Source organism: Lasioglossum baleicum, chromosome 8, assembly GCF_051020765.1.
Source record: "Lasioglossum baleicum chromosome 8, iyLasBale1, whole genome shotgun sequence".
Classification (NCBI taxonomy): Eukaryota; Metazoa; Arthropoda; class Insecta; order Hymenoptera; family Halictidae; genus Lasioglossum; species Lasioglossum baleicum.
In genome coordinates, this window is record NC_134936.1 from 17,530,538 (window position 1) to 17,551,274 (window position 20,737).

At 44.7% G+C, this 20,737-nt stretch overlaps 4 protein-coding genes across 5 annotated transcripts; 2 read left to right on the forward strand and 2 right to left on the reverse strand.

The window, feature by feature from the left end:
- The first annotated feature begins 51 nt into the window (after positions 1-51).
- On the forward strand, positions 52-2,841 carry LOC143211494 (DNA primase large subunit). Its single transcript, XM_076429243.1, has 7 exons — positions 52-187; positions 338-494; positions 1,047-1,384; positions 1,453-1,680; positions 1,757-1,894; positions 1,951-2,491; positions 2,570-2,841. Exons 2-7 carry the CDS (start codon positions 341-343, stop codon positions 2,839-2,841), a joined length of 1,671 nt encoding a protein of 556 aa, XP_076285358.1. The 5' UTR covers positions 52-187; positions 338-340.
- Tdh (L-threonine dehydrogenase) lies at positions 2,826-5,732 on the reverse strand. The gene is made up of 5 exons (XM_076429265.1): positions 5,421-5,732; positions 4,497-4,760; positions 3,793-4,053; positions 3,165-3,431; positions 2,826-3,104 (listed from the first exon to the last, which is right to left on the reverse strand). Exons 1-5 carry the CDS (start codon positions 5,575-5,577, stop codon positions 2,944-2,946), a joined length of 1,110 nt encoding a protein of 369 aa, XP_076285380.1. The 5' UTR covers positions 5,578-5,732; the 3' UTR covers positions 2,826-2,943.
- Positions 5,733-6,238: 506 nt separating this feature from the next.
- Atk (artichoke) lies at positions 6,239-17,803 on the forward strand. Of its 2 annotated transcripts, none has more exons than XM_076429209.1 (10): positions 6,239-7,188; positions 9,382-9,591; positions 9,662-11,539; positions 13,038-13,362; positions 13,812-14,078; positions 14,755-14,908; positions 15,063-15,275; positions 15,478-16,177; positions 16,239-16,552; positions 16,703-17,803. In XM_076429209.1, exons 2-10 carry the CDS (start codon positions 9,428-9,430, stop codon positions 17,182-17,184), a joined length of 4,497 nt encoding a protein of 1,498 aa, XP_076285324.1. In that variant the 5' UTR covers positions 6,239-7,188; positions 9,382-9,427; the 3' UTR covers positions 17,185-17,803. The 2 variants fall into 2 exon arrangements, with proteins under 2 accessions (XP_076285324.1, XP_076285325.1); XM_076429210.1 differs by having other exon boundaries at positions 16,245-16,552.
- On the reverse strand, positions 17,637-20,734 carry Rpn8 (regulatory particle non-ATPase 8). The gene is made up of 4 exons (XM_076429274.1): positions 20,368-20,734; positions 20,114-20,206; positions 18,982-19,160; positions 17,637-18,905 (listed from the first exon to the last, which is right to left on the reverse strand). Exons 1-4 carry the CDS (start codon positions 20,540-20,542, stop codon positions 18,390-18,392), a joined length of 963 nt encoding a protein of 320 aa, XP_076285389.1. The 5' UTR covers positions 20,543-20,734; the 3' UTR covers positions 17,637-18,389.
- Between the last annotated feature and the right edge of the window lie 3 nt (positions 20,735-20,737).

Genomic DNA, 20,737 nt, shown 5'->3' on the forward strand with positions numbered 1-20,737 from the left:
TTACCTTGACCATTGGCGCAGCTGTTCTTCTGCGCGTGTCTTCGATTTCGAATGAGCGCGGGAAAAAAGCGCGCCAAACACGGTGCGCAATTTGTAATGGCTGCTTGAGTTACGCGTGTGAGATCCAGTGCGTTAAAATCGAGGAAATATGAAGAATGACCGGTCTCAGTGAATAGAATAGCATTCGGTAAGTATGCTTACAGCTTCCTCTATCGTTTAACTGTAAAATTTGTCATTACGTAAGCAGTTTTTATGAGCGATCACTTGGCGTGTCAACCGGCGTGTCAGAACGTAACACAAGACATTATTCTACTTGTAATAAGTATTTTTACTTTAGAAGATGGAATACACTAAGCGGCGGCGATACACAGTCAACGTCGAGACGAACGACCTCCAAGATATCTATCAGCATGATCTACAACTGTATGATTTTCCTCCGTCCGGTGAAATTCCGTTCGTGGAGTTCCAACAGTTGGGCATGGAGAGGTTGAAACGTAAGTTCTCTAGTAATTAGACGTTGAGGCTCGAAATTAATTAGCCCCTTGCCCTACGATGTATTTTACGGTTTTAGAGATTAGATCTTTTTAGGAGTTCAAAATTTATATCTGTTGTATGCCTGTATATCCTCCGATAGCTGTACATTAACAAAACCAAAGTAGAATTTGACTTCAGTTTAAAGGAAATTAATAACGTACATATATCTATTAGACTTTGTTCAGAATTTTCTTCACGAATCAGACACGATATGGTAGGGTGAGGGGTTAACGCTGGCTCGCAGTACAGATGTGGCTGCTTCTCCTCTTTGCCTGCTCGGCGAGCCAGTTCCCATCACGTCCACTCCGACTCATCCTTCAGCACAAGTCCCACGATGCTGCACCGGCAGGTTACTCACTTACAATTTTAATTCTTTCGGCTGTACAAATTCTTTAGCTGTATGTCACCTGTGTGGCGAGTAACCTGCCGGTGCAGCATTGTGGGGCTTATGCTGAAGAAAGAGTCTGAGCCCGAAGTAAGACATAGTCACTGCAAGAACACACAATTTACAGTATTGCAACATGTGGAAAGTAACGCAGTACGAACAGACCTGAAGCTAGTGGAGGACCGCAAGAAAAATCTGAGCACATCTCTGGGGAAGGATGGGCTCAAGTATTTCGTACACCTTCTGTACACGTCTGGATGCAAGCTACCTTCAGAAGCAGACTTGCAATGCAGAAAGAAGGATCACCTGTCCCATTACATAATGAGACTATCGTACTGCCAAGATCCAGATCGTCAGATGTGGTTCATAAACCAGGAAGTAGAATTGTTTAAACTGAGATTTAGTTCGTTAGATTCCGAGGGAATAAAGAAGCTACTTAGCTCGCACAATATCGACTGCCAGCAAGTAAGAGATGAAAATAACTAAATCGAATACATTGACACAGTAATCATGATATATAATTAATTGCGCAGATCACTAAGGAAGAGAAAGATGAGATTAGGGAAGAGTTGCATTTGTCCACGGCGAAAATAGCTAGCATCGATACGTCTGAGTTTTATAAAGTACCTTTCCAGAGGGTCGGTGACTTAATTAGATCGCGCAGAGTGTACCTCACCAATGGAATGGCGTACATTCCGCAGACAGACTTAGTGTCTTTGTTTGTTTCTTATTTTAGGAAGATCTTGGTGGATGGTATGGAGGTAAGTGAGCTGTTAACTTCGATATTCAGCTGACTGTAATGTTGCTATAAAATTGAAACGTATTTGTGCCGTGCAGTACGCGAAAAATTATGTATCAAACATATCCGACGACGAGAGACTGGTTTCTTTCCTGAAATCTTTGCCTGGCTCTTTCTCTGGCATGACACGCGTGGTCTGGACGTCAACCACCACTCCAGTGGATAAACTGGACGAGGTAATTTACCTGTTCTACGGAGTCCTGCTATCGGTGTAACTGAGAATCGTTTTTAGTTATCGAAAACGTCCTATCCTATGTGCATGAGGACGCTGCACGAGGCGCTCAGAACTCAGCATCACCTTCGAAACAGCGGGCGTATTCAGTACGGTCTGTTCATAAAGGGTATCGGAGTGACAATGGAAGACGCGATGCGTTTCTGGAAAACCGAGTTCACGAAAAAGATCGATCCGGACAAGTTCGACAAACAGTACGCTTACACCATAAGGCACACGTTCGGTAAAGAGGGTAAACAGACGAATTACACTCCTCTGGGCTGCACAAGAATTATTACGTCCTCGGTGGGGCCTGGGGAGTACCATGGCTGCCCATACAGGCATATGGATCAGGAGACGTTGAGACAGAAATTGTCAGGATACAGTATCCCTGCGGTAAGCGTGAACGAAATCGCCGATCTGGCGAAAAATGGCCATTACCTTATCGCCTGCACCAAGTACTTCGAGGTTCTGCACAGTCGCTTGCCGGACAAGCCTTTCGTTCATCCTAATGGGTATTTTGTGGAAAGCCGGAGTATATTAGCCAAAGAGGAAGTCACAGGTGAATGAGGAAACTTACATAATTCATTCAAACCAATGATGGTATTAATATTACATTTAAACATTTCTTTCGATACAGAGCCCGAGAGTCAAGATAGATCTCAACAAAGCGGGAGGATGAGCAACACTCCGATAAGAAGAGATAGAAACACCGGCACCCCTGCGAGAAATCTGGATAAATCGATCAGAACACCATCGCAAGTCCCCGAGAAGTATATAACACCGGTGAGGAAGGTGGAAAGAACGAGCACGACTCCATCGAGAATAACCAAAGCCACCCCTAAGAGACTGGACACCTTCTCCCTCGAAAGCGATGAGATTATCGCCCAACTGATGGACGAGGACATATGAACGCGAATGAAGATACTCTAGGAATGTTTTTATTGTATAATAAATATTTTTTTAATTGTATATTATCTATTCCAGGGGAATTGCTTCCTAAACGTCGATCCATTATACATAGCTGTTGACCTCTGTCAGAGACCGCTTCGACAAGAAGTTCGTCTTCACGTCGCGTATCATCGACTCCACTAGTTTCTGCAAATTGTATTCGTGCTTCCAGCCCCAGTCTCTTCGTGCCTCGCTGTCGTCGAACACTTGTGGCCAACTGTTAGCTGAAATTGAGATTTTTAAATAAATGGATTGTTGCCAGAGAAACGTATCGATATACTAACCAATATACTGTCGTCCATCAGGCTTGTACGTGATCTTCAAGTCAGGAACGTGCTTTTTAAGCTCGTTGAACAGTTCCTCCGGCGTGAAGCTCATCGCAGTCACGTTGTACACTCGCCTATGCAATCGATCGTCAGGGGTGTTCAAAAATTGGAACAACGCGGATAGACAATCCTCTATGTACATCATCGGCAGCCTCGTATAAGGTTCCAAATAACATTCATATTTTTTCGTGCTCAATCCCTCGTGGAACACTGCCACAGCGTAATCTGGAAAGAATATATATTTCTTGATAGATTTTGCACGAGCAAACAGTTTCTCATTCGTGATCCCGTGCACGCTACCCTCGAATTTACGCATCAGGAGATAAGGGAAACGCAAGGAACGATCTCACGGCTCGTGACCAAGAGACACTCAACAATTTACTAATACTATTGTCCTTGAGGAGCGATGGATTGCGCTATTACGCAGTTACCCTAATCGCGCTCGCAACGTGCTCTACTTCGTGCCCCGGGAACACTGATCGTTCAGTACAGAAAAAATATAAGACACAGGGTGTCTCTGTATTGTTCTGATTGGTTGTAAAAATTCATCGAATTAGAAACGAATGAAAGATGAAGAGGTATTTACCTGTAGTTCCACCGCCTGGAGGGTCGCTGCTGATGACTCCAGGGAACCGCAGGCACCGGAAGTCGAGGCCGAACCTGTGATGATAGTACTCGCCTAAAAGCTCCGCGTGGACCTTGCTCACGCCGTAAATCGTCCTCGGACGTTGCACAGTCACATTAGGGGTTGGGTTCCTCGGGGAATCGGGGCCGAAAGCCCCGATCGTCGACGGAATAAATATTCTCAGCTTGTACTGCTTCGCCAGCTCGATCACGTTGTGCATCCCTGCCAGAAAATAATTTACACAGATCTACGAAACATATCTTTTAAATTTTCAATGTAGGTCCACATAAAAAAAGTTGTAGACAACGGCTTTTAGTATTTTCCAAATTCCTTCTTCCATTCAAATCATTATGGGGAGATATAACGTTCAATTATAGTTTCTATTTCTTTCTACTCATTAAGTACAATTTGTTTCTTTATAAATATATGTTAGATTGAAGAACTAGATTCTTTTAGTCCCGCGGGATTGCAAACTCTAGACACAAAGCTTCTCTAACACGATTTCTTCAACGACGAAGGAAAAAATCCACTTTCCCTCGAGGCGCTTTCTTCTGCGCCGCGGTAACAATATAATTATTATCGTAACGACAAATTCGCCGACATTCCATTTCACTCGAGTGTTTTCGATGCGCCTAGAAACTGTTTCGAAATTGTCATAGTTCTACCTTCTATGTTGACTCTCACTGCGAGAGGGACGTTCTGCTCGCCGACAGCACTAAGGAGAGCGCTGAAATGTATCATCCAGTCGATTTGATAGTCTACAACGATCTTCTGTAGACCCTTGAAGTCGAGGATGTCGGCGAAGATGAAAGGACCGCAGGACACGCTCTCCTCGGTAGGCTTGATGATGTCCGAGAGGATCACGTTCTCGTTGCCGTAATTCTTTCGCAGCAGCTTCGCGCACTCGGTGCCTAACTGACCGAGACCACCTACAAATGATCATGCTGTGCAATCTCAACTTTTTATAGTTGATCTCCCGCAATTTTCTGGTTCATCTGCGTGATCCTCGATTTTTTTAGAAATTTAATGCTCAATTCTGTAAACCCTCCAGAATGCGACGATGTGTTTTCTATAACATCACGACCACTTGAATATGTTTAAACAACTTTTAGCACTCGAGTGGCGACTCGCAGAAAGAGTCACCACTAAAAATTGCTGTACCATTACTCAAAATGGCTTACAGTATTAAATACGTTGGTATCTAATCAATTACTAAACATTTAAGCATTGTATGAGATATTATAGCAATTTCCATATCTATAAAATGAAAAAATCATGTACGATGGAATTATTTTAGATCGGAAGAAATGTTTAATCTTCGAGTTCGAAGCAATTTCTTGAAACATGTTCGAAAAATTGAAGTTCTGAGACAAAATCTAACTGTACTGCCGAAAATAGTCAGAACTGGTTCTCGGAATGCCATAAGGAGGTGCCATCAATGATAATTCTCTAGGAAAACGAATTTATCTAACGAACCTCTCGATATTCGTTTTCGTTCGTTGAAAAATGGTAATAGACAGTATTAGACAGTGTCAACCGCGATCGGTTTCGCAACGAAGATTATAATTATAGTTCGCATTGGTACGTACCAGTGATCAGTATCCTTGGCGGTTTCTTGGTCACATTTGATCCGTTGTTCTCACTTTCTTTAAGGCCCCGAGATGCGAAACTGTTACCGATATGAAAATCCCTCGAAACATTTCTCGACAATCGCCGGGTGATGCGCGAGAAATTGTTGCACCACATTATTATAATGTGGAAATGCTGCTAAAAGCTCGATCTCTCTATTCCGGCCTCGGTGCCGATAAACAACTGGCGTAGACACTCTTGAATGAATGATATTATAGCTAGCTTGATTCTGAAAACCAGTTAGAACACCGATTCTCTTGGTCGACGTGTGTCTGTGAGTCGATAGTAGTTGGACCTTCGTCACGATGATGAATCTATCGAAGCAACTGATCATACATTTACATAAATATGCGACAATTCGTAGAGTAATTACTATAATTGTTCCAGCGCGGAGTTAATTCACGTTGCTCTCGAATATAACGAATCAAATATTTTCGAGAAAATTTGGATCGACCCTCTTGATCGTTTAGAACCGGTTATCGCGGATTACTGATTTATTACCATTCTGCTACACGAGACGACATACTTGAATTTAAAATCAGCGATGAAGCGAAATCTTCGCGAAAAAATTCCATTCAGAATCCTCGAATTCCTTCGATCGTTAATGTCTTAACTTTGTCGCACTCTAATTAAACTAGTTATCAAATGAATTTTCCATGAGCATAGTTGGTGTATTTAAATTTTCAGCGCACTATTCGACTTACGCGGAAAGCGCTGGAACGAATTAACCGCGCATGTCGAGGATTCACTGTAATTCCTTAATCTCTCGATCGTTTGGAACCGGTGATCGTGGATCACTTTATTCCGATTCTGTTACACGACATACTTGACTTCAGAATGAAGGATCAAACGAAATCTTCCATTCAGAACCGGTACAAGGAACTTTCCCGCGCTTGGCATCGAATCCTCGACTCCCCCCGATCGTTAATGTCTTAATTTTGTCGTACTCTAATTAAACTAGTTAGGATTTAGCAAGGTTTATTGCCGGTACCGTTGCCTGCTGCCGTGTGTTTTCTACATCTCGCAAAAAGCGGATAAAGAAAGACGGAACTCGTGTCATCTGGACTGGAACCCATTTAACTGCACGTTCTTCAGAAAATCATGGGAATCGTCGTTGTCTGGGGTCAAAGTAACCAGCAAATTTGTACGAGCTATTTCGAATACGTGAATAATAAAAAATCGAATAGAAAATGCGAGTTCTAAAAATCTGACGAAGGTTCTAACGCGTGCGATATAGTGTTGCAGGGTTTCAGGCGTCGCTGATCGGTGAGATTTTCGGCAACCTTGTAACGAGGAAGCGGCGAGCAATGAAGAAACCGTAAATTCGAAACTTGTCACTGTCGCCAAATTATTCGGACGCGAGGACTCGGTGGAAAGGGAAGAATTTCCTGGAAGCGTGCCTTCACGGTGGCTGGACACAGCACTTCGCAATTCTCTTTTCGTCCCGCTCGCCATCGCCCACGCCACAGTCATCTTCTCCCCTCGACTTTGTGCATCAGCACGCTTTGCACAAAAGTTCTTCGTGTAGTTAGTCAGTGCCTGTCCGTAACGAGAGCGTCGAGAGGCTCTTGCTCTGTCGCGTCGCGTTCCTACTGCGTTTGTGTACAAACTGTGCTGCATTATTTTCCTCGAGGAATATCAGATCCTCGGCAATCTTCCTCGCTGCCAGACACACTTCTGAACGTTCAAGGATAGCCGCAGGGTTCGACAAGTTACGCGAGGTCGAAGGTAGGGGTGGCTCCACGCACTTATAGGGGATGCGCTCTTGCGAGTCCCAATCAATTGGAATGTTCACCCGCGATTAGGATTTTTTAGCACAGAAAATTTAAGCTCGTTGCAGATGAAGACTCTTTTAGACTGCATATAGACCCTTTTTATTTTTTTGCGATTAAAATTTGTTAATTGATCTAGAGTTAAACAAGCAGTTATAATGTCGATGATGATAATCATAGGGTTCGACAGGAAACGCGAGATCGAAGGTAGGGGTGGCTACAGGCGCTCGGGGGATGCGCTCGCGCTAGTCCCAACAAATAGGGATGTTCACCCCCGATTAGGACTGTTTTTAACCCATTGATGAAGACTTTTCTAAAATATTATGTTTAGACTGCATACAGACCCGTTTTAGATGAACTCTTTTGAAATTTGTTAATTGATCGCGAGTTAAACAAGCAGTATGGCGTTATAATGTCGATGCAGTTCCTTCGAAAGGCATCCGACTTCGTTTCCAAGTTGCGTAATTGTCGGCAGGGCTCGGAACGATAGCCGCGCAGGAAAATCAAGGAAGTACATGTCACTTTCACTGAAATCATACGCGATCGCCGATTCGATCGCGGCAGCTCGCGACGACGGCGACAATGGAGATCGTTGGCTGCACCTGTGTCGTTTGTTCACATTGTGAACAACAGAATTGACAGGGAACAATTGGATCGATGGATCGGTTGGAATCACGCGATCCAGAGGTTGAACGTGATTGATCGCGATTGAATCGTAAATCGGGTTATACAGTTTATAGAGTCGATCAAATAATGAGGGACAATTTTGTAACAAGCGGACTGATTCAGCTCGAACGCAGTCACGTGAGTGCAGCGACCTGTTTTCCAATGCTGTTTATATTTGTGGGATAATTTGGAATCGGTCATTCAAATATTTTCGATCACGATTCGTGGTGCCCGAGTTTCTTAATAATAATTCAGGGTGGTTCACCCTGTATATTATAATTCAGATCTTCATTCAATTAAATTACAATGTAATTCGTAATTGCAATGGAGTACAATTATAAAATACATTGCAATTGAATTATGAAAAATGAAGTAATAGGCAAGAAGAGCTTGAAAATTCAATTACGTAATTGAATTACAATGTAATTGAATTAGCACAACGCTGGTATAATCGAATGGTGGTTGCTTAATCTAGTCCTGTAATAGTGCCAGTGTAAAGGTTCAATTGAAAATCTCCTTTTCATTGATGGTCACTTGGTATCGGCATTCTTCATGTTCGGCTGGGTTTCCAGGCCGACCAATTGTTCGTACTTACGGAAGACGCGTTATGAAACACACGTGGTCACCCGTGACAGCAGCCACGGAGAGTACCTTTGTTCTCGTTCGATCAGATACGAGCGTAAGGGATTTTTCTCTTCCGCGTCGGTCCCTTCAAGCCCCTGCCCGGTTTCGACTTGAATTTTCGAACAGGATCGACTCGGAAGATAGCGTTTCAAAATCCTTCTGGTTTCGTCAGTCCGATCCGTATCGTGCGACGGCAGGTTCCAGACGACAGCGGTCGTTACGGGGAAGGATTGTCCTAGCGGTGTTTAGCTTTGCTTACGGTACGAAGCATTAATTTTGTCGTCTAGAACCGTGACGTGTAAGCAACTAGTCTACACACGTGCGTTCCCCGGTTTACGCACGGAAACTACCGTGACATCCAGGGGCACTTTAACGCCTGATGCTTGGGGAGCGCCTACTTTCCTGGATCTCCCGGGATACTTTTCCTTTTTCAATCGGGATTAGAGGGAAGCAGCATCTTTGTGGTTAGACTATGTCTATCCAATAGCCAGTCTCGCTAGACAACGACTATACTTTTTGTATGGCTAGATTGTAAGGCTTTTTGTATGGCTTTTGTATGTAAGATAGAAGATACGTGCATTGTTTGGCATCCGAAACTTCTACAATTACAAACGAATCAAATTTGATTTCACTTAAAAAGAAAGGCATAACATTCATATTTGTCAGACTTCGTTTAAAATCTTCATGAAGTAAGATAGAAGATACAGAGTGCATTATTTGGCATCCGAAAATTCCTCAATTACAAACTTTGATTTCATTTAAAAAGGAAGGCATAACATTCATATTTGCTAAACTCCGTTCAAAATCTTCGCGACGAGCGTGGTTCGTTAAAATACGGCGAGGGAACGATTGTTTGCAGAAAATGCGGGGTCGGCGTCGGTCGTAGACCAAGGTCCAAATGCGCGATGTTTAAACCACCGGGAGGTGGAGGCCTCTTAGCAGCCGGCTGGTTTCTGGCACTGTTTTGTACGAGTGTCAGCGGCCAGTTGAGCGCCGAGTACGGCTGTCCTACTCAGGAGAGGATTCTACCTTGCAGATGTTCTACTCGCGACATGGAGATTCAGATCTGGCAAGTGCAACCTCCTGAACAACTCCCTTTTCCGCGTTACTCCTTTACTCACCCATGTTCTACCAAATAGGTGCAGTCACAGCGAGTTACCAAAGGTTCTCGAGGGTCTAAAAGCAGTGAGCCACTACCTAGACCGACCAGTGGACGAGTTGATCCTGGAGAACAACAATCTACCTAGTCTCCCTGGCAAAGTATTCGCCACTTTGCGCGTCCTCCGTCTGATGTTACGGAACAATCGTCTCGAGAGAGTGTCTTCCGGTTGGCTGGAGGGTTTACACGATTCCTTGTTGGAGTTGTTCGTCGTGGAACCAGATCTACGATCTCTGCCAGTGGACAGTCTCGAAAATTTGCAAGGTCTAGAAGCTGTAACATTACAGAGCCGAGTGATGAAGAAGTTGCCGAAGTTCTCGGGGCTGCCTAAGCTCAGGTACCTCCAGATCAACTCTCCAGCTTTACTGGAGTTAGCTCCGAGGAACTTCAGAGACCTTTCAAGCCTGGAACAGCTTCACGTCTTCGGGAGCTCAAGGTTGATACGCTTGGAAGCTGGTCTCTTTCGAGGGTTGCCACGACTGGAGCTGGTGAACATCACAGATTGCGGCGTGCATTGGGTTCATCCTCGAACGATGATCGACCTGCCAGAGCTGAAGGAGCTGTCCCTGGTTGGAAACTCGATAGTGGACGCTGGGATGATCGGCCGCGCCAGCGTGGACCTGCCATCATTGTCTGTGATCCGTCTCGATCGGAATCGCATAAATCGACTGGACGAAGGAGCCTTCACTGACCTGACCGTCCTCTCCCGCCTCCACTTATCGAGGAATCACATCACCGAGGTGTTCGCCGGAGCGTTTCAAAGAATGCCGGCCTTGAAGACCGTGGATCTCAATCACAATCTAATACACCGTATTCACCCGGAATTCTTCCCTCGTCGGCCAGGCAACAGCTTGGAGGAGTTCTGGTTGATCGACAACGATCTGAGCCACGTCTCCGAATTGAGATCCATCATGGAGGCACTGCCCAGGTTGAAGTTCCTCGATGTCAGCCACAATCAGATCGAGGAGATACCGTTCGGAGCGCTGAGAGGTCATCCGACGCTGGAGAGGCTTCACCTTGATCACAACAGAGTGGCCTTTCTGCAAAGGGAGACCTTCACCGCGATGCCCGCTCTCAGGGAACTCCGTTTGAAGAACAACTCCTTGTCGAATCTTTTGGAGACGCCGTTCTGGAACCTGCCCGCGTTGAAGGGCCTCGATCTATCCGAGAACTATTTCCGACATATCGAACCTCGGTTGCTGGCCAACCTGCCGAGCTTGAGGAGATTGGACATGAGCGGGAACGCTATAGGATTGATAGAGCCTGAGTCTTTTTTGAGCACACCAGCCCTGGAACATATTAATATCTCCGGCAATGCGCTTTCCGTTCTTCATCCCCTAACGTTTCATCAATTAAACAATCTCTACGAGCTAGACGTCGGCTGGAATAGGATGCTAGAAATTGTTCCAGGCTTGCCCAGGAACATAGAGCACCTGCACATGCCCATGAACCGTATCGTCGTCCTGCCTGCCGTGTCTTCGCAGGATCTAGCCCTTCCGGTGCTCAGGTCTCTCGATCTCAGTGCGAACGGCATCGAGAGGATCTCGCCTGGTAGCTTGACCGATCTACCGAATCTCAGGAAGTTGAATCTAGGGTATAATTCTTTGAGGATCGTCGAGGATGGCACCTTCGATGGTCTGTCTAGGTTGGAACAGCTGGATCTGAAATATAATCGGTTGGTTACTCTACATGGCAGAAGCTTCAGACCTCTTCGATCCTTGATGGACTTGAGCTTGAGGGGGAACAGGTTGGAGGTCCTCAGGCCGGATATCTTCCAGGAGAATGTTAGGCTGCAGAGACTCGATCTGAGCAGGAACAATCTTGCTCAGATCCCTCATGCTACCTTCTCCAACACCAGGTAAGAATATTTCTGATTGTTATTCTATGAACTTCTTGCTTTGTTCAGTATGTGTAATATACAGGGTGAACCATGGATCGTGACCAGTAGAGATTACTCTGTTATTAGCAGTCCGATCGAAAATGTTTTTATCAGGTATAGCATGGTTCCAGGGGAGCTTTCACGTGATTATAGCAAATTTTTCAACTCTTTTCTTTCCATGATTTTTCAAGGTCACCTTCAACTTTTTGCAAATACATCTATAATTTTTTTACGCCCATTTGTTAGAGGATTTCAAGGCGAATTCGGTAAGTATCGTAACATAGAAAATTGCAAAAAATTGCTTTTTTATCTCCTTTTTACAAAAAATTTTCGATCGGATTGCTATTAACAGAGTAATCTCTATTGGTCACGATTCGTGGTTCACCCTGTATGCATATGGACGCCAGCACGCATGGGAAAGGACATAAACTTGGATTTGTTATGGATGCTGTACTTATACACCGCAGAGGTGACGGTTCTCTTCAGGATTTACGCGAACACCATGTTTTACCAGACAGCTCACACAAAGTAGCGTTTGTCTACGCGTTAACGCGCCCATAGAAAAGCGGTTTCACTAGTGGTCATTTGGTTGCGTCACCGGCAAATTGGCACCTAGAAAGTTCTTGCTCGTGTTTAAGTGTCCCCTTTCAGCTCGAGAGTGTCATCATCCTGGCGTGTCGTCCATTTTCTCGAGCTTTATATCACCTCGACACGCGAAACACTTGCATCGCGCCCTTTGCGAGAGGAACATCTGTAGAATCGTTTATACAAACTAGGAATCTCGAAGTTTGGTTACTTGATAGGCACTGGAGCATGCACGTTTAGAAAGTACCATTAGATCCAAAGAACCAGGTCTGAGACTGTGCTCCAAATTAATGTAGACCGTACGCTTCGAACAGTCCAGTTTCTACTCGTTTAATTTATTGAAGTGTATTGAGCATCGAGTCTTATGTTTCCCTCGCGGTAATGACACCGTTCACGCGTGTCTAAATAAATAAATGATTAATTTTTAGTATTCTTGATGGGTGAATTTGATGTTACCAAGGGGAGACGATGAACTAGACCAGGGCTGGCCAATACGCGGCCCGCCGGGCGATTTTATGTTTCTGTTGAAACTTTCGTTTCTCGTTGTATGTAAGAATATTAATTAAATGAAAATTTGCATGTGTCATATTGTTATAATGTGCAAATGCGACGTATAACAATAAAGTTTTACTCATTTTGTAATTTCTATTACATTTTTTAACAGCATGGTTGCTAAAGTGCGGCCCGCGAAACCATTTCGGTTGGCCAGGCCTGAACTAGACGAAATAGGGAAACTGTGATAGACATCGTGACTCTTTAATACTTTTGGCAAACATTGCCATAAGGTTGGTCCAGTTAGAAAGGTGTGGGTGGCTTGATCGGTCCGCGCGGCGGAAACGGCCGTTTCTATTAATGATCAGACGTCAAAGGGAGGAAACGACGTTAATTGCAGAGACCTTCGTGAACTGTACGCGTCGCACAACACTTTGACCGAGTTACCCGGATCGTTGCACGGGCTAACAGCGCTTCAGGTTCTCGACTTGAGCTTCAACAAGCTGAACATCCTGTCGCCGGAAACGTTGAGCAGCCTGTCGGCCTTGCTTGAGCTGAAACTTGTCCGGAATAGGATCCGCGAGCTTCGCGAGGGTGCTTTCGATGGATTGCCACGGTTGTCCTTGATCGATTTGGAGAACAACGATCTGAGGATCATCGAGAGGAACGCTATCAGAGCTTTGCCGGAGTTGCAGGCCATCAGGCTCGGGAAGAATCGGTTGCAGGTAACGCAGATCATTCCTCGAGTCGTGTTCTGATGCTTCGTACAGACCTGAGGATTTCGCCGAATTTTTAAAATTTTATTAGAACTTCTTCCGGATAATTTAAATCGCCGATCTCTTTGTTTAGAAATTTCTTCGTATTGTTCTTGACATTTATCCGGGATTGCAATTTTTATTTGGCTCCTGTCTCCTGCAACCAATGCGAACATTTTTTATTTTGCATAAAGAAAAACTTGCCGCAGTCTAGAAATTACTTTTGAATAAACATTTGATGTACGTCTTCGCAATAAATAAAACTTTGAATTTCTTGACAATCAGTTTATATTTGATTTGATGTTTTTCATGAAAACATTTCTCGTTCGCCGCGATGTTCAGCGAAATGTTCAGGGGTGCGCGAAGCATTAGACTTGTAGGATGATCGGACAGGGCTACATCAGCGGTTCGTCCACCAGATAATTCCGAGCGGAGCTTTCACCGAGCTGCCTCTGCTGCAAAGCGCGGAACTGGAGGAGAATCGGATCCAGGAAATCGCGAGCAACGCGTTCATTAACGTGCCTCACCTTCTCTTCCTCAATCTCAGCTACAATCATTTGCCAGCGTTGGATTACGTCGGCCTGGAGAGTCTTCGTTCGTTGGAAGTCCTCGATTTGAGCAACAATCGATTGTCCAGGGTGTCCAGCAACAGTCTGTCATCGATGGAGTGGCTGGTCGAGTTGAAAGTGACTATTTTACATTGTTTCGTCAAAATAACGAGATCGTGTGGTAAAGGTACCAGTTACTTGGACGTTCTTTTTATTAATTCGAAGGCCTTTTGATAAACGATCGACTATCAACCTTTTTTCTGGGCGATTTTGTTGAAAAGCAAAAGCATTTTCTATAATCGGAAACGAAAAATTGCGTTGTAGAAACGCGACAAGAGGAAACATCAATTTTATTTTTCAAAATAAAGTAATTAGATACTTCAAGTTATTTTTATTAATGTCTAAAAAGTTGTTTTGTGTTCGATACCGGGGTGGGGCAGGGTAATTGGCACCTTTACCCAATCTACCCCAATTTTCGTTTGAATTAAAACTATCAGTCAATTTCGCTGACCAGTCCAGCAAGCCTGATGCTAAAGAATCCGTGGAAAACTCGTTCCCGGTGAACGATGATTGCGGGTTTTTCGTAACGATCGCGTTTACCGGTCTATAGCCGAAGAACGAACGAGCGAAGTCTTTAGTAATAACGGGCAGAATACTTTCTCGTCGAGAGTGAAACTTCTCCACGAACCGTGGTGCGCGAGGCCACACGTTCGTTATGCTAGCGGAGCAATTATTCGTACTGGCTGAATCGTTAATTAGGGAGATAGCGGATCGTTTTACATACACGTATACACGTTCCTTGCATTGCCCACAGATGGATAACAATCGGATTTGCGCCATCCAAGGCTCCCCATTCGATGAAATGCCGAGGCTTCGTGTCCTCAGCCTGAGGAGCAACCGGATGGCTTCCGTTTCCGAAGCGGCGTTCAAACGACTAAGATCGAACATCGCTGTTCTCGATATCGACGGTAATTAGCCCGTTTGCCGGATAGTTAACGACTGACTTTCACTGGCTCGGACATTTCCATACGAATGGAGCTAGTTAGCTTCTACGATCGTCAGATTAGACGAAGGAAACACATGGTTACTGATGTTTGATAGTTCATCGATGTTTCTGACCAGGCAATCCGCTTTCCTGCTCTTGCGGTATGCTGTGGCTACGAGGATGGCTGCAACAAGCTTCTTCGGAAGGTCCCAGGTGCGCCGATGGATCTTTGTTCAAGGAAATTAGGCTGTCTCGTCAGGATTGCCAGAGGGAGAGACAGATCGATCCTATTCATCCGGGCTGCGAGGCTGAAATGATCGATTTGGCACCGTATCCCGTGTCTTCATCGCGTGAGTCTAGTCAATGGACAATTCAGCTTTTAGGAGTTACTCTTTTACCAGAGAAAAAGTCACGAAAACAAATTCGAAAGGTTGAAAAAAATAATGCGATCTAACCGATCGCTAGTGCAAAGAGCTAGCGATCAAAACTTTAAACGGCACTATAAACGGCAAATCGTTTAGCTTCTGTCGATGAACCATTTTGTATTAACAGTTTACGGGGCAACGGAGGTGGTGCCGTTGCGAATGAACATAAAAGAATCCTCAACTCGGCCGCCCTCGCAGGACTCCGACTACCTCTACGAGTACTCCGACTATCAAGAGCCCAGGAACGATACCGCCAACGCGACAAGTCAATCTCTGCCGACAGACGCGACGAAAGTTCAATCATCCGAGAAGGTTCAAGTACAATCGAACAATACTATACCGATTAAGAAGAACACATTGATGCCGCCTTCTCCCAGCAGTTCCGGTTTCACTTTCTTCGGGGTTCCCCTGCCTAGTCTCAACTTTAATCTTTGGGGAAACTCTGGGAGGAAATCGGAGCGGAAAAATTCATCCGGAAGACCTGGACGTGGTCGTTACAGGACTTTTCCTCCGACAGAACCGGAGATCCATAGGGGAGGCTTTGTACCTTTACCGTTAGGTCAGGGAGGGTTTGTGCCTATCGCAGACCCTAGGTTAACTTATCAGAAACAGGTGAAAAATGAGACCTCAGGGCAACAGAACTCTAGTGTCACGCAGGAGGAGAAGAGAAAGTGGAAAAGCGGAAATGGGACTGTGGTGAAGATTGATAGGGCCCAGCTGAGGACGAACAGGCCCAAGTTAGGGTTCAGGGAGAGGGAGGAACTGTCCACTGTGGCGACCAACGAGGTTGATAATAATAGGAAACAGCAGTCTGGGCTGAAGAGCAGGTAAATGATCCAGTGAATGATAATTGAATTAATTGACGAAGAAAAATTGCAATTACTCCAGTTCCAGTCACACAAACTCGTCGGATTCGAGTGCGGCAGCGGATGAATCGCCCCAGGAAGCAAACGAAACCTCGGTGGCCGCTGAAATCCAAGATGGCGACGGCCCGGAAGTGAACCAGAAGCCCAACAGATTCGACAAGAAGCCTGAAACCGAGCTGGCGAGTAGGATCGTCTGGACAACGCCGAAAACAGCGGCAGAAACGACGAAAGAATTGAAAGGAACTCCGACGGAAGCGACGAAAGGGGAGAAGGTCTTCTGGGAACCGGAAGTTGAGTTCCAGGAGGCCTCTACTTCGACGACGACCGAAACGACTGGTAAAGACACGGGTTACGATTATTTCACGCACTGATATTTAATGCTGCGAGAACAATAACTGGACGATATTCTAGAAACATGAAAAAACATTCAAGAATTTTTCGGAACGTGGATGACCCAATATGCAGACGATATTAATGGTTTTTCAGATGTTTCGAGCGTCATCACAACGGAGGGTCCAGTCTCAGCATCGGAGAACCGGAAGAATTCTTCTTCCGCTTCCCAGTTTCCCCGGGAAACGGAAGCGTCGGCTCTATCAGCTTTCCTGGTTCCAGGTGGCCAGGTGTCTTCTTCTTTATCCCCGAATTTGCGTCCCCTAGGTCGACCAACCATAACCAAAGTCCCATCGCCACGATTAGGGCTCACATCCGAGCCAGAGAAGGAGAAATCGATAGCCGAGGCTGTCCAAAGGAACGTGGGAACTGCTGAAGAGCAAATCTTCGACAAAGACGAAGCCTCGAACGAAAACGCCGAAGTGATCGAAGATAGTTCGTTCAACTGGTACTTCCAGCATTATAACGATACCAATCTGGAACCCTACGTGGGCACTGCGTACAGTGGGAGTGGGAAAACGTGTCGATGGACTTTGCTGAGTCAGATATGCCTGGTTCTGTACACTTTGGTTTATTAGGTCGTACCATAAGCAATGTCTTTTTTCAATGAAAAAGAGAATGCACTTAAGATTATCCTTAATCGTCGTAAACAATAAAATCAGGCTGGAATAATGTACGGGGTGGTCGTGTTATTAATACGTCTAAATGTCTATAACTTTTACATTCGTCTACATAATGTCTACTTTTGCAAAAGAAGACCTCGAGGAAAAAATAACATTTGCAAAGCATCCATGTAATCAAAAATGAAAGATATATTTAGGTGAACCATCTTGTATACTGTTTATTGAACGAGAGACGAAGACGATGTTATGAGACGACCTAATAGAAACGCGAGAGGCGTTCTCCTCTCTTGCACGGAGTATGGTTGTTCAAAGTATAAAGTAACGAGATAAGTCTGTGGGATCAGGAAAAATCGGAGTGTGCTCAGGGGCTGATCAGCTACGAGTCCAACTAAAATCCTACAAGTCTATTAATGAAAAAACAGCGTGTATCTCAAATTATGTATCGTACAGGTACAAGCATGGCGAACATGCTGTTTTACGGTACACAGTTTCGATCCTCCCCGCGCGTACGTTGATCGCGTAGCGTTTGAGTCATCGAGCATGTTGATATCGAGTTTCTTGCTGATCGACGAAGCTTCAGTGGCTCGAAATAATCTGACGGCCCGATGCTACTTGCGTGGCGGGGCTTCGTATGATACAAATGCGAGCCGTTTCACCGTGTGGCCACCGTAGAGTATCTCGACGAAGAATAAATAAAGTCGTGTGTGTGTGTGTGTCGAATGATCGGTATTCTTTTGTTTTCCGTTTTTCTTCCCATTCTCTTTTTATTAACAAACGCAGCGTGTCGCGAGTTACTTATGAAAGCTCAAAGTTCTTTAGAAAAAATCATGTTTGCAAGTGTTCTGGATAATGCTGTGGGATGTCGTTCCTAATTGCCGGGGAACAAGGAACTATACGTAATCGATATAACTCTTTATCTAATGCAAAGTACCCGGCCGGAGTTAATTAGTTCTTTACTATTTTCCGTAACACGTCCCCGGGGAAAAAATTCTTTGTGTCTGTTTTCTTTGTTCATTTTTTTGGTGTTAGCTCGAAATGTCGACCGTCTCGAAACACGGAAATACATTTTGTACATGTATGGACAAACTTCGTGAGTTTGATGAACTTTCGTTAGATCAACAGTCTGAGAACCGCACGTGTTAGTCTCGGTCTCGCCCGGCTCATTGGCTCTTTGCTTTCGCCTTCTCTTTCTCCTCCTTCTTCTCCTCCTCTTTCTTCTCTTCCTTCTTCGATTCCTTCTTGTCCGCTTCCTTTTTCTCAGCGTCGCGGTTGGTTAGCTTGTTGTTTATTAAATTGTGAAGGGCTACTATGGATCGGACCAACGCGGCCAGATACACGACCAGCATCTGATCGTTCGTCTTCACGTACAACGAGTCGACGAACTTGCTTTGAGTCATGTCAGGCAGCAGATTGAAAATATCCTGAAGCTGATAGACGATCTGATGGTTTATCGGCAGTTTTCCGCTGCCAATTTGCAACAGGTAGTTTCTAATCTCCCTGATTTGCTCGTGCAGACCCTTCAAACCCAACAGCTGGTTCGTGATTCTCTGGCTGAGGGTTCCTACGGTCGTGTCCTTGATATCTCTCAGCAGGTGCTCCACGCCAACCTCTTCCGCTTCCTCTGCCCCAATCTCGCTGGGGATATGCTCGAAGGTTTTCGATGTTGGGGAACCGTCCTGTAAAGAACCAAGTAGATACAGAATTTGTCTAATATATACGTCGACAACAGGGTACAGTGTGAGAAGTATTTACATCATGAACTTCTTCAACAGCTTGGTAAGCCTCTGTCGGTAGACCTAGATCCTTGGGTTTGGCGTCGATGATGACCAACACAGAGTTGGGGCAGTATCTCCTAATTAATTCATTGATGGCTACATCGTTCTGGTGCAGCTTAGGCCCAGTGTGGTACCATCCCACTACCTTTTCGCGAGCTGAAATGGTAAAAGTAGAATTTTCAAACGATTCAATTACAGAACCTCGCACTGTTTGTGAAAAGTCGGGGCAACTTTTCCAAGCCAGAAACCAATAAACTCATCAAAGAGATACGGAAAGGACTCTCTTTGATGCTGAGAATGGCATCATTTACAATCAAACACAGCGTTAGACCCAAATTGATACTCGAGACGACCACACACTAAGCACGTCTCAACACAATTTATACTTTACAACAGAGCTCCTCAACATGCCTATTAACGGGCCAAGCTACAGCAAGTGACTTAGAAAAGTGGGTGTAAGCCATAGCATAGTCGTAGCTGTGCTCTCGCTCGCACGCATTACCACTACATGCTGATCGTTCAATGCTTATTCTGTTTTATGGTCAGAAGTCTGCCTCTGTCACCATCTTCAGCCAGCACTGACAATGCATACAACTAGACTGATCTTTATGCAAAATAAAAATATCCTGCATTGATTGTGGGAAGCAGGAATAAAATATAAATTGATTTCATCCCTTACACTGACTTTGTTACAGTCAAAAGAACATTGCAGTAATCGGAAATTTTTCTAATTCTTAACACGTTGGTTGCCACGTCACCCAAATATGGGTGACGCTCTTCTTGTTCGAGTTAATTAAAAATAGGATATTATATATAGGATATACAACATGAATTCCCGCTTTTCGCTCTGTTTGCGTTCTGTGTACCGACGGTCGGATTTGGGCCCTGTGGGAAACTTAGCTGAATCATGCTGGGCGATCAACGTGTTAACTGTTTTATATTTCACACAACCAATTTCTTCATAAATGCATAAACATCTACAGTCTACTTGCAGACACAGTGACTTCATTCTCTCCGTTCTGCGTATACTCGGGTCAAGAAAATCGCTGCCTATAAGACACTGAACAGCTCTGATTTAAAGATTCTCCAAAATTGGCAGCCATACTTACCATTGACTTTTTTGAACATCCCATACATGTTTTCCAGATAGTCATGATCGAGGAACCACACACTTTTGTCTTTGTCATCCTCATCGAAAGGTACTGTAAGATAAACAATGACGATTGAGTTTTCTTCAATGAAATCTTCCGCTTGTATGCATTCTCGATTGCAACCGAGAAGTGTGATATAAGATGAAGAGTGTGAAATGTAAAAATAAAGCAAGACTGCAAGAGTAAATGAGAAATGTTGGAGTCATCCTAACCTGCAAAGCTGTTTGACACGTCTAAAACACCTTTAGGCCTCCAACATCCAAGAAGCACACCGACAACCCTCTTCTGATTGCCGATTTTACCCATCCGATTGTAATGATCCACCACGCTGAGTAGTACCAGCGGGTGTACTACCACTTTTGTTGTCATTACCTCTTGACTCGGCATTTTTGAGCTGCTGCCACAGATTTCTGTGCTGCTGCTTTGCTTTCGAAGTGAACAAATTTCTCGACACGATTGCGAATTGTCACTACAACGAAGTCCCTAGTCGTTTAGGGGAAAACCATTTGGCGAATCGAACAGCAACTGACAGCAACCAACAGCAACGTAAAAGGTTTCTTCTTTATTTGTATTTACTCATAT

What these genes read in the sequence shown, in the direction of transcription:
- Tdh (XM_076429265.1), bottom strand. Translation starts at nt 5,577, where the DNA reads ATGTGGTGCAACAATTTCTCGCGCATCACCCGGCGATTGTCGAGAAAT. An exon ending in GCCAAGGATACTGATCACTG is followed by an intron (nt 4,761 to 5,420) that starts GTACGTACCAAT and finishes GATCATTTGTAG; the next exon opens with GTGGTCTCGGTCAGTTAGGC. An exon ending in AGTGAGAGTCAACATAGAAG is followed by an intron (nt 4,054 to 4,496) that starts GTAGAACTATGA and finishes ATTTTCTGGCAG; the next exon opens with GGATGCACAACGTGATCGAG.
- LOC143211494 (XM_076429243.1), top strand. Translation starts at nt 341, where the DNA reads ATGGAATACACTAAGCGGCGGCGATACACAGTCAACGTCGAGACGAAC. An exon ending in GGGCATGGAGAGGTTGAAAC is followed by an intron (nt 495 to 1,046) that starts GTAAGTTCTCTA and finishes CACAATTTACAG; the next exon opens with TATTGCAACATGTGGAAAGT. An exon ending in TCTTGGTGGATGGTATGGAG is followed by an intron (nt 1,681 to 1,756) that starts GTAAGTGAGCTG and finishes TGTGCCGTGCAG; the next exon opens with TACGCGAAAAATTATGTATC.
- Atk (XM_076429209.1), top strand. Translation starts at nt 9,428, where the DNA reads ATGTTTAAACCACCGGGAGGTGGAGGCCTCTTAGCAGCCGGCTGGTTT. An exon ending in GCTACCTTCTCCAACACCAG is followed by an intron (nt 11,540 to 13,037) that starts GTAAGAATATTT and finishes CGTTAATTGCAG; the next exon opens with AGACCTTCGTGAACTGTACG. An exon ending in GACGACGACCGAAACGACTG is followed by an intron (nt 16,553 to 16,702) that starts GTAAAGACACGG and finishes ATGGTTTTTCAG; the next exon opens with ATGTTTCGAGCGTCATCACA.
- Rpn8 (XM_076429274.1), bottom strand. Translation starts at nt 20,542, where the DNA reads ATGCCGAGTCAAGAGGTAATGACAACAAAAGTGGTAGTACACCCGCTG. An exon ending in GATGTTCAAAAAAGTCAATG is followed by an intron (nt 19,161 to 20,113) that starts GTAAGTATGGCT and finishes TTACCATTTCAG; the next exon opens with CTCGCGAAAAGGTAGTGGGA. An exon ending in CTGTTGAAGAAGTTCATGAT is followed by an intron (nt 18,906 to 18,981) that starts GTAAATACTTCT and finishes GGTTCTTTACAG; the next exon opens with GACGGTTCCCCAACATCGAA.